Source organism: Python bivittatus, unplaced genomic scaffold (genome assembly GCF_059951505.1).
Source record: "Python bivittatus isolate LINGU-HERP-01145 unplaced genomic scaffold, Pbiv_v1 ctg000080_np1212, whole genome shotgun sequence".
NCBI lineage: Eukaryota > Metazoa > Chordata > Lepidosauria > Squamata > Pythonidae > Python > Python bivittatus.
In genome coordinates, this window is record NW_028277035.1 from 45966232 (window position 1) to 45979945 (window position 13714).

The following is a 13714-nucleotide window of genomic DNA, read 5'->3' on the forward strand; positions in this document are numbered from 1 at the left end:
CCATTCTAGCATCCTCTTGCATGGAAAGTCTTGAACTGCGTTGACTTTCATGCAGCCCCGCTGAAATCTCTGCAGTTCCATTTTCCGCCGGATACCTCGCTGTCCAGTCACGCATTATTAAAATTCTCGGGTTCCCCATTGTTTTCTACAGGCGACCCTCATAACCTCCTCAGGGGAGACCCAAACGTAGCCTCTCAAATTGCCACACAAGCTGCTTTAATTTAGGAGAGTCTGTCAGGCGTAACCCACCCAGCGCGTGCACGCGGCAGGGGCTGCGCGTCACGTGGCAGGATGTGCCAGAACTTCCGGTTCCGTCTCGCTCGGTGCTGCGGCTCTGCTGGAGGCCCCGAGAGCGGCGGTAGATTGAGCCTGGCCGGTGGGCATTTCTCCCACCTCAGGAACCGTGCCGAGGAGGGGCGTCCTCAGCTGTTGCCGATTGCCTGCGCCGGCGCGTCGCCCGCTCTGGAGGTGGGGAGGAGCGGCGGGGGGGGGGCTGGCCTGGGAGGCGATACGACACGCGGGAAACGCGTTTGGCACTGACAGGGCCGCGGCCGGAGGTTAGTCTCCCGCAAATACAGCGGTGACGCTTCGGCTTTCTCAGCGTTTGAGGGTCAGAGCAATTAGAGGCGGGTGGCGGTTTTGCTTTGTTTCCCCAAGGTGAGTCGGATAAATGGCCAAGAAAAATGGTTTGGGAAGGGAGGGTGACAGAGGTCTCTTGCGGTTACCTGGGAGGTCGGAATTGATAGAGCGCATCTTACAGCCTCTCTTCAATTAGCAGCGTCGGCGACGGTCTTTCCCTGATTGTCTTGGAGAATCGCTGCTGCTGTTACGGGGCCAGATGTTATGCCACCAATCTGAGTTATGCAAGATCGTTCCCTTTGTGAATGAGGAGCATTGCTGCAGTTTGTGTATCAGAGCAGTAATTGAAATAATGGTTCAGAAAGTGGAAACAGTTTCTCTCTTCTAGGAAGATTACTGTTGTTGAGCCTCTGTATAGAGCTGTTACACTTAACTGGTCTTAACAGGGCTACTTGGGCTCGGTTGTGCAATCAGAACTGCACACTCTGTTCATATCGTTAATTAAAGTAGTTATTTGTCAGCCGGTTCCCACTTTGTTGTATAGACAGAATTTCTTTTCAAAATGGTAACTCTTTGCATCGTGTGTGTTAGGATGAACTGGTCCCCCCCCAAAATTAGTGTTATGCAAATTTATGCCAGCATGTTTATATTAATGGGAATTAGATTGCTTGTATTTCAGATACAAATTGAATAAATAACCAAAATTAATTCAACACAGTATCATTAAGACACATTTAAAATTGGTTATTAATATACTTATCAAAGATCACTTGTTTCATGTTAAATTTGTTTTAAATATTATTTTTAAAATATTTAAAAGTTGAAAGTAAAACATGTCTGCAAATATATTTATATGGTGCATATATTTTTATCAAGTTTTGTATGTTTGTTGCCTGTGCAAATTAAATATAGCTTTCATTTGTTAATATTTTAAAAATTCAACACTGTTAAATATTAATGAAAAAAAGACTATTTTCACAGCTTTGTTGAACATTGAGAGCAATGGCCCTTCTAGGGAAAATGGCTACAAAATCTAGGCAACAATGCTGAGGACCTTATCCTATATATAAAGTCTTGTGTATTAGTTAATGAGGGTTAAGGAATGGAACCTTTCTGTATATCTATTGGGAACTTCAGGATCTAATGGGAGCTATTACACCTTTAGAACACCTTGGGTTTAAATCATACAGACCTTTAAAGTTAATTAACATTTTGAACTGCGTTTAAAAACAAACTAGAAGCCCATGCAAGTGAAAAAATAATAAAATATACTCCCAGGAGATGAATCAATTGAAGTTTCTGAACACATTTCAGAAGTAAGCTTAGAATTTATAGCAGGGATAGACAGTGTGTTTTTCTGTCTTGAATACATTAGAATCTTGAGCTTGTTGTAGGTACCTTTATTTACCAGATAATTTGGATGTAGGAGTGTCTAATCAGAAAATGACTGCTCTAGTGAGATTCACAAAGCACCTGTTTACTAAAAGATAAAGTGATGAGGTAACCCTCCCCCTTCCTGTTTTTCAGTATGCCTCCTACTACCTTACTTTGCTTTTCTCTTTTTTCCTAGATATTTTTGTTCTGACAAATTTCTAAAGAAAACACTGAGCTACAGCTGCCCACCCTTTTCATTTTCTAAGATAGGCATTATAAGGGTCCAAGGAGCATTCTTGATAATAAAAGTGATACTGAAAGCAACCCTTTTTAAAGTAATGGAATATTTTTTTAAAAAAGGAAAAAGACAATTGGTAAATGGAATGTAGGTAGTCCCCATTTAGCAATTGCCTCCAGTTAGAGTGGTGATGAAAAAGTAACTTTACAACCAATTCTCGCATACGTGACCTTTGCATGTTTGTAACACGAAAGTTGAAGTAAGATCATAAGCACAGTTGTGGTTTAGAGACCCCTTTGCTTAACGACCGCATTGCCAGTCCCAATTGTGGTCGTTAAATGAGGACTACCTGTAATGATATGATAGAATTTCAAAATAGAATGTTTTCTGGGGGAACAAACAAAATTGATTTTTTTAAGAAGTTCATTGATGTCAGTTGCAAATATGAGAAATGTCATCAAGCAGGAAAATTTCCAGTGCAAACAAGCCTTTTGTTTCACAAATTAGCCTAACATTCTTAAGGAAAGTTTCCATTTCATATCACTAAAAAAATAGGTAGGTGTCTATAGGTCCATTTGTGCCCTAGGGCCCCAGGGTCATCTTTAGAATATTGCAGAAATCTCTCTGATGTCCTCAAAGATATATTTCAATACCCATGTCTGCTTTTTTGGGGAAAGGCAAAAAACTTCTCAACTTTAGGAACATCATGTCCACAACTCTGAACCTTGTTTTTCTATTTGAGACAAGCTGAATAGCTGTTTTGGAGTGATTTTCTTACTGCCTAAGGTAGGAGGTGTGGTTCTACTCAAGGGATCAATGTTAATTTCCTTAGAGTTTGTTAAGAAAGACTAGAATCAGAATTAAATGTATTTATTTCAATTATTAGTTCTGGACAAATGAGATAAAGATCTCTGAAATAATTTTCTCATTATATTTAGACCCTGTGATTTTGTTACAGTATTTCTTCCCCTGTTCTGCTTCCTGTGTTGTGTATTCCAGTTCACTTTTGCTATAGTGGACTTAGGAATTTTTTTTGGTTACTCTTCTTTGTCCTCTGTACTAGGAAGCTATGTATTTCTATATGGGAAGGAGAATGCCTTTTGTGAGAATAAGAGATTGTGTGTCATCTGTCACTGAATTCTAGTTAGTAGCTGTGTACTCTTGCTTGCTGCTTAAGGAATTTTTTTTCTTGGCTAGAGTGTGACCTTATGGTCAAGATAGAATGTACATAGACCAAAAGAAGTATTTGTTCATCTCTGTTGGTATTTCTAATGTCTGGTTTCTGGGTTTTCATTCTTCCATGTAATCTGTCCCATAGAAAGCAATTTGAATTTTGTCCTTTACAGAAGTTTCTATAATACAACACAATGTAATTAAATGGGAATCAATTGTTTGTGAAGATGGCAAACTAGACATCATTTGTGAAGAAGCAAATATTGGAGGGGAGGAGGTGCTTACCATATTTACTGGAGATAAAAGCTGTTTGATATATACCAGTCTTCTCTAGTTTGATTTGGTGATAATAAGAGTGTAAGCCAATGTATCTGAAAACCACTAAATTAGAGAGGCTGATATAAGCACTGGAAGAAGCCCAAAAGATAATAATTGTGTGAGAAATATGTTGGCCTATTTTCTAGATTATATCTTTTAATTGCAGCATTCTGAGTAAGGTAAGACATAACATAGCTAGTACATAAGAATTCTTTGGGACCAGTCCAGAGACCTCTCTGGTCACTTTAAGGAGTATGCATGGTGAAGCAGATGCATCTGAGAAACTCAGAAGCAGGATATGAGTGTGATAATCCTCTTGTAGCATACTCCCCAGCACCTGGTATTTACTGCTTTTGATTCAGGATATATGGAGCCATCAAAACTTATAGATATTGATAGGCCTATCATAGATAAAGTTTGAAGCCATCTAATCTAGTAGCCATTATCACAACAATTGTAGCAAATTCTGTAGTTAAACTTTTGTCTATGAGGAAGTTTGTTTCCTTTTACTGATACTGAATCTCTCTGCATTTAGTTTCAGTAGGTAACTCCAAATGCTATATTTGGATATAATGATGTGACCCATGATTAGATATTTAATTTCCTTTTTGATTTGTCGTTTAAATTGCTCTAACAACCTAGCAGTCTATGCTCTGAATAAATTAGCTGTCTGCCCTTATAGTGATGTAGAATCCAGGTGTCCTGTTGTGCTTACTGTCATTAATTTAACTTCTTTAATGCAACATAGGCTTTGCAAGCCTTAGGCTTTGCTGCTGAGTAGTGGTGACAATTTAAAAATGTTTTGGTTTAGTATTATAGCTCAAATAAACTCTCTCTGCTCCAGAATTACTTTTAGCTGAGTGTTTCAAGAAAATATGAAAGGTTTAAATAGGCTGATCAGCTAATGTACCTGCTGATTTAAATAGCATACTTAGGATAATTGAATTTTAATTTATTTGTTTTTATTGTTCTTCTGTTTTATAGATTCTGCAGTGTAACAACAAGAATTTGATTTCTGATTGTCTGTTGCAACAAAATGTGGGGAAACCCTCGTTCAGCCAATAGAATGGGTCCTTTCCGGTAAGCATTTCAATATGAAATACATTTATTAATGATAGCAGTCCTAAATAGTCATTGTGCAGTAACATTTTCTAGAAATAGCCACAAGTAAGATTTTTGAGTGGGGAGGGATTGGTTCCCCCCCAGAAAAGAAAGATAGTGAAGGGAAGTTGAATGGAACATCATGGAGGAGGAAAGAGGTGGCTGAAATATTGAACAGGAACAATCTAAATGGCAACATTTTGCAGGTGATCCTGCTTATGTACAGTAGGAGCAAACTAGATTTTTTGCGTATTGCTTCTTATGTGCTTGAAATGTCACTTTCTCTACACAAGATTAGGAGAATCCAAGAATTTACAGAAGTACAAATAATGTTAAAAATGAAAAGTTAGAATCTGGATTCTAGATGTGTCTTGGCTGAAAGATCCAAAAGGGAGCATTCAGCAGTTTAGTATTTTGTCCCAGTTGTTTGGTTTGTCTAGTGTGGCCGACTTTTGGTCTGTGAATATATTCAGTGTAATTGCTTAGTGTCCAACTCAAGGATGTGATGCCCATAATAAAAGTGTAATCAAAATGCTTTTTGAAAGAAATATAATTACATTAGTACTATTTTTAAAATTGTATTTAAAAATGTAAGGGAGAAATTCAGAATATTCTTTGCCATGCCATTAACAGTTTTGCATAACTATAGAGATGCCTGAAACCTTTTCTGAGTTGTTTTTGGTCTTAGTGTGCAAAGAAGTGTTCACCTAGTCTTAGGGCATTATGCGTGGTCAAATAAGAGATAATTTCATTTTTTTGTATATGATCAAAGAACAAGTAGTTTGATGACATAAATTTGAGGCTACCTAGTATGCTGTGGCTTTCTGAAGTTTTTACTTTACACTACCGTAGAGGCTTCTAAAACTTCTGAAACGTTTATGGCAGCAACTATATTTGGTGAGTTCACATATCATCCTATGTTGTGTTCCCATTGGGTTTGTTTGTTTTTAGTGTATTATGTTGTATGAACCTAACCACTGTGATAAACCATAGTTTATAGCTTAGCATGTTTTGTTGCCTCAGAAAGTTGCAATTTAGTTAGTAAAACATAGGAAAGCAATTCTGTGCAGTCACTATTTCACAGAATGGGAACCTGAAGGCAGAAACTCACAGTAATAATGAAAAGCACATTTATAGTTTTGGGGAAAATGAGTTGTAAATATTAATGTATAATAATTGACAGTAGGGGATTACTTACACTTTGTGCATATAGCCTGCCTACTAAACGCACATTAGATAGGCACAAATCTGTGGAGGTGCGGATGAAGTGTGAAGTAGCTCCAGGATGGATTGGCATGATTCAAAACAAAATAATATGTGCTGTAGGCTCAGGATTGTTGTATATCATTAAAATACAAGTAGCATACACACGTATTGGCCTTAAGCAAAATATTGATCTTCTTCTATAAAAGCCTTCTTTGATGAGTAGTTGCTCATGTTAATTAAGAAACCAAGTATATTAAAATGATATGTTTATTGGCAAAAAAAAAAAAGTACTACACAGATTCATGAGAGTATGATGTGGCTTGTCGGAATACGAAGAGTTACTTGAATTTGTAAAGCAAGTGCTATTTTAATAATGAATTTAGTAAAATAAAGAAAAGTGCTATTCAGAGATGGTGATGAGATGGTAGATTACAGCAGTTACAACAGATTATACTTCTAGTTCACACAAGGGTATTGATGATGGCTTCAGTTCAGAGGTTACTTGTACAAGTGGGAAAGTGTTTCTGCTTGTACAGCACTTCCCTACCAAATTCATCCAGTTTCCCCATCTTGCTACTGTCTCATGCGCCTCATCCTGGTCTATTCTGGGCAGCCTGATGATCCTCAGCAGCAGCTCCTGCAAGAAAGAGCAAGTCCAATAATGTTCATTGTAGAAATAGATTCTACTTAATATTTTCTTCAGCCAGTCTGAAATAACTTAATAAGATATAGCTGTATGTACTTACTGTGATTACTGCACTGATTTATAATGTGTTCCCAATCCACATTCAAAGTGGCATGACGATACTTCAAACCCAAATTGTTCAGGACTTAAGGATTTGAGGAGGTGGTTCAGGCAGGGTTGTATATTTTTATTTATTGATTGATCTTATACTGTATGGCCACCAATTTTATACACAATTATCCTAATGGCTCTCAACAACAGCCAATAAAAACAGAAAAATAAAATAACACTTCCACACTACAAGGAAAACATCACACCTTCCACTACAGTGCCACGATGTCCTGTGAGGTGCAGAATATGAGAAAGTGACTTCTTACCTGTAGCATCTTGTTTATGGAATGCCATTCCATATAGGTTTGGGTGGTGGTATTTTTTTATCCCAGCTTGAAACTTGACTATTTGTAAAAGCTTTCTTGTAGAATATTGTTTGCATGGCTCTTGAGGGTTTTTTTTGTACATACCTTGAGATCTGTATAATAAGAAATTGACAATCTTTTGCATAGGGGAAATTAATCAAACCAAAAAACCTTTTCATCAACAATATGAGGTTGATGAGGCAGTAAGAATACTTTTCTTGGATGCATTCCATTCAGGGACGCAGTCTGAAAGCTTATTAAGTTGTTTACAGCTCAGAGAGTTTCTGAGAGCATATGAGTCAAAGGAGCTGGATATAGTTTCTCATAGGTTAATCATACAATATAACATAATAAAGTATATTTAGCTGTTGAATTTTATTTGATGAGAGATAAGATAATTAGATGCATTGATGTTATATAGCAGCAACAGTTTTTTTAAGAACATCATCAGAGCAGGAAAAGTGAAAATGTGGAGATTCCAAAAGCGATGTGGTATGTAAGGACTATAGTATATTTTACCTTAATTTCAGTACCAATTTTCAGAGACTAAAGACAAAAACTCTAGACATCTTTGGAGGCCCTCCTATGAGTCGCTCCATCAGATAAGTTGGACAAATGGTGACAAGGGAGATGCTTTCTCAATTGTGCCTTATTAATGGAATACTCTGTTTAAGGAGGTCTGCCTTGTACTGATATTGCCATCTTTTCAATGCCTGAAACATTCCTCTTCTACACCTTTTAGTATTATACCTAGAGCTGTAATACAACTTGAATAAGGAAATGCACATTGTTTTCTAAATCACTTGAGTTAGGACAATTGTGTCTTAACTCATCCTGTCACTGATTCAGAATTCTCCACATATTTCTACTTCTGATATGTAATTCAGGGGTTCAGTTCACTGGAAAGAACAGAAAGACATACTACATGCTAAAAAGGGGGATTGTTAAAATCAGTACCTTCCATAATGGGGAGGGGGGGATATTCATTTGTGAATTGACAGGTCAATCCTCAAATCAGAGTGATCTTTGTGGTCATTCAGTTTTGATGGAGACAAAGATTGATTTATTGACTGTCATTGTAATCACACCTCATTCTTTCACAGGATCTCTTTTTGTGTGTTTATGTGTGTGTGGCAGCATTTTCTATGACTATCTGATTTAGTTTTTCATCATCCTTATTCCCATTCTTGCTTGAATCTCCAATGTTAATTTATTTAACTTTCTGTTCCTTTCTTTCTCATCTCATTCCTTTTTACCTTTTACAGCATCTCTAACTTTGTTTAAAAATCATTTTTAAACGTATTAACTTTTGCTCCTTGGTCTCCATCCTGCTTCATTTATCCATACTGAAGATCATATAAATAATTGTAAATGTTATATGTATTCCTCTTTTGTCCTTGTGAACAGTATCTCTTTTTCCCTTTTACCATTTCCTGGTCCTATTCTGGCCTATTGATTGGTGTGTATTAGTATGTTCAGCAGAGAGATTAAGAATGGGCAGGTTGGTGGTGTGATCAAATTGCACTGCCGAAGAATTATTATATCAATTTATAGAGCTGCCTATTCTTGCAATCATGACTCTGGGCAACAAACATAGGAGTAAAAACCAACCAACCAAAAGTAATGAATTATAACAATTAACATGATACAGTAATAATACAGTAGCACTGAAGACCAATCAATTCAAGCACATAACCACAGTCATGCCAAAGAAAACCACAACAATGGGCTCACCCAATCTATAGGCCTCATGCCTGGGAGAACATCCAGGTCTTCAGGGATTTATGAAATACAAACAGGATCAGGACCAAAGACATACAAATGGGTATTATGTTCCAAAGGGCAGGAACTATGACAGAGAAGGCTTGGTTCCAGGGTCCTGCCAGATGGCACTGTTTGATGACACCCAGAGCACGCCCACCCTGCCAGATCTAGTGAGCCAGGCAGAAACAATTAGAGAAAGGTGGTCCAGCAAATAACCTGGTCTCATGGCATGAAGGGCTTTATAGGTGGTAACCAGCACCTTGAATTGCACCTGGAAGCCTACCGGAAGCGAGTGCAGGTCATGGAGCAGGGGTGTAACATGGAGACACTTAGGTGCTCCCATAATTTCCCATGCCACTACATTCTGGACCAGCTGCAATTTCCGAGTGGCCTTCAAGGGCAGCTGTATATTGAGTGTGTTGCAGTAATCCATTTGGGAGGTGACCGAGGCATGAGTGATCGTGAGTAATGCCTCCCAAGTCAGATGGTGGTGAATTCGTATATACTGATGATACCTATCCCTGTGCTGGCAGATGACCTCACCAAACAGCTTTATATAGATGTTAAGCAGTAGTGGGGAGAGAACAGAACCCTGAGGGACCCCACAAAGAAGGGGTCTGAGGTCAGATCTCTCCTATCAACACTGACTGAAATTGGCGCTGGAGGAAGGAAGAGAACCACTGCAACACTGTGCCTCTCTCTCTGAACTCCCTGAGCTTGTTAAGGAGGATAGTATGATCAATGGTATTGAAAGCCACTGAGAGATCAAGGAGACCAAGGATGGATGCATTCACCCCCACCAGAGGTCATCCACAAGTGCAATGCTGTTTTGGTCCCCTATTCAGACCTCAAACCCAACTGAAAGATTTGCAGATAAACCATTTCCTTTCCATTAGGGCTTTCTGAAGCTGTAGTGTAGCCACCTTTTCAACAACCTTCCCTAAAAAGGGTATGATGGAGGCAGTGCAAAAATTGTGCAATGTGGTTGGAACCAGTGATGGTTTCTCAAGGAGAGTGGATCACTGCCTTTTTACGTGTCGGTGGGACCACCTTTCCTTCAGTATGAATTCACTAGTCTGGACCCAGCCATGTATAATTTCCCAGGAGGCCTTTGTCTACCAGGAGAGACATGGATTTAAAATACAGTGGCCAAGCCCATAACCTGTTCACCTCCTTGCATTAACAGGCAAACTCAACCCAGGTAACAGAGCCAGACATGCCTCTGTCAACTCCATAGGTCCTGCCAGAAAGCTGGTGTCCAACTTAGAGCAAATCTGAACAATTTTATCCAACAGATGCCTAGAATATTCTTCACAAGGGTCCTGCAGGTGCACCTCAGATTTCATCCTACCAAGTCACCCTGAACAGGGTTGGTGGTTGGCTATCTGCAGATGCGATAAGGGCAAAAAAATATGTTTTGCCACCTTTATCACCACAAGGTAGTCCTGAATGAAAACTCTAATATATGTCCTGTTTGCCCATTTCCAGTGCTGTTATACACTACTAATATAAACTTTCTTGCTCCATATACAGCTAAAGAACGAGGGTGCATGCTTATGTAAAACTTCTAAAAAATGAGGATTTGTTGCATGGTGTTCATTAATTTCATACCGAGTTGCTGTGCTGATAGTCCAGTTTAGAGAAATGCACCTGTAGTTCGTCAGTCTACTTTAAATTTCATAATCCTGCATTATCGATTGCCACCTGCAATTTGGTTATTTTATTGTAGGTATTTGATTCCATATATTGTGAATGTTAAACTGCAATAGTTTTAATACAGTTCCTGTTATAATTCCAGTTATAAAACCTGCATTGGTATTTACACCAGAGATGTGTGAATTTTAAATTAAATTATCCTGCAACAGAACTCCTTTTGCAATTCTGGAGAATTATGTGGAGAAAGGTAATCTCCACTCCCTTATAGGTATCCTTTTTTGAACTCCCCAGGTCTTTGAACATTTTTGTAGGGAAGATTGGTCATACAATGTTGGTTTTCATCTCTCGAGCTTGCTTCTTTAACAAATTGTCTTAAAGTCATGTAATACCTGTAGTTGCTAAGTTTCTTAAAAATCTTCAGTGACCTTTTTTTTTAAACAAATAAATAAAAACTGCTTGAAAATACTCTAAGTTTAGAATATTTACCAGATTGTCCCTGAACATGTTTATTGGTTTTCTTAAAGTATTCAGAAAATTTGGTAAGATAAGACTTTTCCTTTCAGAAGTCACAAGAACTTATTTTTCTGCTAAAATTTTGTGGATTTTGTCCAATAGTATTCTCTCATGAGAAAAATGCTCTTTAATGCTGCTAACGTTTCGTTCACTCAAATGAGTTTCACCAAATCCTATTCCCCTGTAGCCATTATACCTCTGAAATCTGTCCTAGAGGCTAGGATGATTCTTCGAAACAGTGTGGGGGATGGCACCAACATTCATTTTCTGCCCCTTTTTATTGATGGAAGCCACCTCTAGAAGAAAAAGCCATCCATTGAAAAAGAAAAATAGCAGTGGGTGCAGTGCTATAGATGTAATTCCTTGGGATGCTCCTCCTTCCCTCGATATATCATTCAAGGCTGTGTCTTTCAATCTCTCTCTTTAATTTCTTCCAAAAGAAGTTGGTATTACCCTTTTTTTCAAATCTGTGATAAGGGATCTTTAAATATTGTAAATGCATATTACAAGACATTGGTAATTTGATATTTAGATTCTATAAACACTTGAATAGTAATTGTCATGGTGGTGGCCTGTTAATTTGTAGTTTATCAGCTCTAAACAATTTTTTTTATCTTTGGCAAACATTTCTCACATATGTTTTCCAAAACCATGGTTTTGATGTGAGCATCTGATTGTTTTGCAAATACCAATGTACATATTTCATTGAGCTTTCTATATGCAATTTCCCTTTGCACTTTTTGTCTAAACATCCTAGAAGAAAAATTATTTTACATCTTTTATTGATCAATGACATTTGTGCATTGTGGAATGTTAACCGTTAAACTCCATTTACAATTTTGGATTTTAAACTTCTCTAAACCAATACAAGAAAGCACTAAGATCTGTAAACTCTACTTAATTGAGATTCCATAGATATAGTCCAAAGTAAATTAGCCCACTACAATTAGACTGTTTCTCTAGGTGTTTCTTTTTACAAAAACAAGGGCATTTTCAACTAGTTAACCAGTACATCAGTTCCCCCAATATAAAGTGTAATCAGGGATAGTGGTGAATATGTACTGTCCTTTACAGGTAGTCCTCGACTTAACGACCATTTGTTTCATAACCGTTTGAAGTTATGACAGTGCTAAAGTGACTTATGACTGGTCCTTGCACTTAGGACTGTTGCAGCATCCCCGTAGTCATGTGATCAAAATCAAAAGTTGCCAGCTTGGCAACTGGCATGTATTTATGACAGTTGCAGTGTCCTGGGGTCATGGGATTGCCATTTGCTAACTTCCCAGGGGGCTTCTGACAAGCAAAGTCAGTGGGGGAAGCTGGATTTGCTTAATGACCAAGTGATTTGCTTAATGACCACAGCAAAAAAAGGTTGTAAAATTGGGTGTGACTCACTTAATGACTGCATCACTTAGCAATGGAAGTTCTGGTCCCAATTGGGGTTGTAACTCAAGGACTACCTATATAGACAGACTAGAAAGGACCAGTGCAATTCTGCAGGGTTAAGCAATCATAACAGTATATCTGTAATAGGGATATAGTGCAGAATTGTTTTTGCTTCAACATTCTGATAAACACTGCTGGTGCAACAGATTTTTGCCATCTCTTTGCAGCCTCTGTGCATCCATATGCATTTTCTCTGGAGAGTTTATAGGCTCCTTAAAGAAGCCACACCTTTTCCTAGGCTTGCACAGACCCCATGAATTAATGTATCTTTAATTAGTGTTGGAGTTGTGGGAAAGGTGAAACTTCTTTAAGGAGCCACTGAATATTATAACAAGTATATTTATGTTGGGTCTGAAATATCTTTCCTGCTTTGGAACTGAATAGATGCACATCCTTGATTGTTGGGTATATGTCTTTATTAGTACAGGTGAAACTCGAAAAATTAGAATATCGTGCAAATGTTCATTTATGTCAGTACGGCAACTCAAAAGGTGAAACCAATATATGAGATAGACGCATTACATGCAAAGCGAGATATGTCAAGCCTTACTTTGGTATAATTGTGATGATTATGGCATACAGCTTATGAAAACCCCAAATTCACAATCTCAGAAAATTAGAATAGTGTGAAAAGGTTCAATATTCTGGGCTCAAAGTGTCCCACTCTAATCAGCTAATGAATCCATAACACCTGCAAAGGGCTCCTGAACCTTTAAATGGTCTCTCAGGCTGGTTCAGTAGGAATCAGAAGCATGGGAAAAACTGCTGACCTGACAGTTGTGCAGAAAACCATCATTGACACCCTCCATAAGGAGGGAAAGCCCTGAAAAGTAATTGCAAAAGAAGTTGGATGTTCCCAAAGTGCTGTATCAAAGCACATCAATAGAAGGTTATGTGGAAGGGAAAAGTGTGGACGAAAAAGGTGCACAAGCAGCAGGGATGACCGCAGCCTGGAGAGGATTGTCAGGAAAAGGCCATTCAAAAGTGTTGGGGACTTTCACAAGGAGTGGACTGAGGCTGGAGTTAGTGCATCAAGAGCCACCACACACCGACGGATCCTGGACATGGGATTCAAATGTCGTATTCCTCTTGTCAAGCTGCTCCTGAACAACAAACAACGTCAGAAGCGTCTTACCTGGGCTACAGAAAAAAAGAACTGGTCTGTTGCCCAGTGGTCCAAAGTCCTCTTTTCTGATGAGAGCAACTTTTGCATCTCATTTGGGAACCAAGGACCCAGAGTCTGGA

General features: G+C 38.4%; 1 protein-coding gene across 2 annotated transcripts in view; it reads left to right on the top strand.

Moving 5' to 3' along the window:
- Window positions 1–294: 294 nt before the first annotated feature.
- Window positions 295–13714, top strand: part of RBM6 (RNA binding motif protein 6) — a 64786-nt gene continuing 51366 nt past the window's right edge. For both annotated transcript variants that reach the window (XM_007423986.4, XM_007423987.4), the window contains exons 1-2: window positions 295–468; window positions 4667–4762. In XM_007423986.4, the coding sequence (XP_007424048.1) occupies window positions 4719–4762 (44 nt within the window). In that variant the 5' untranslated portion in view covers window positions 295–468; window positions 4667–4718. The remainder of the gene's footprint in view (window positions 469–4666; window positions 4763–13714) is intronic.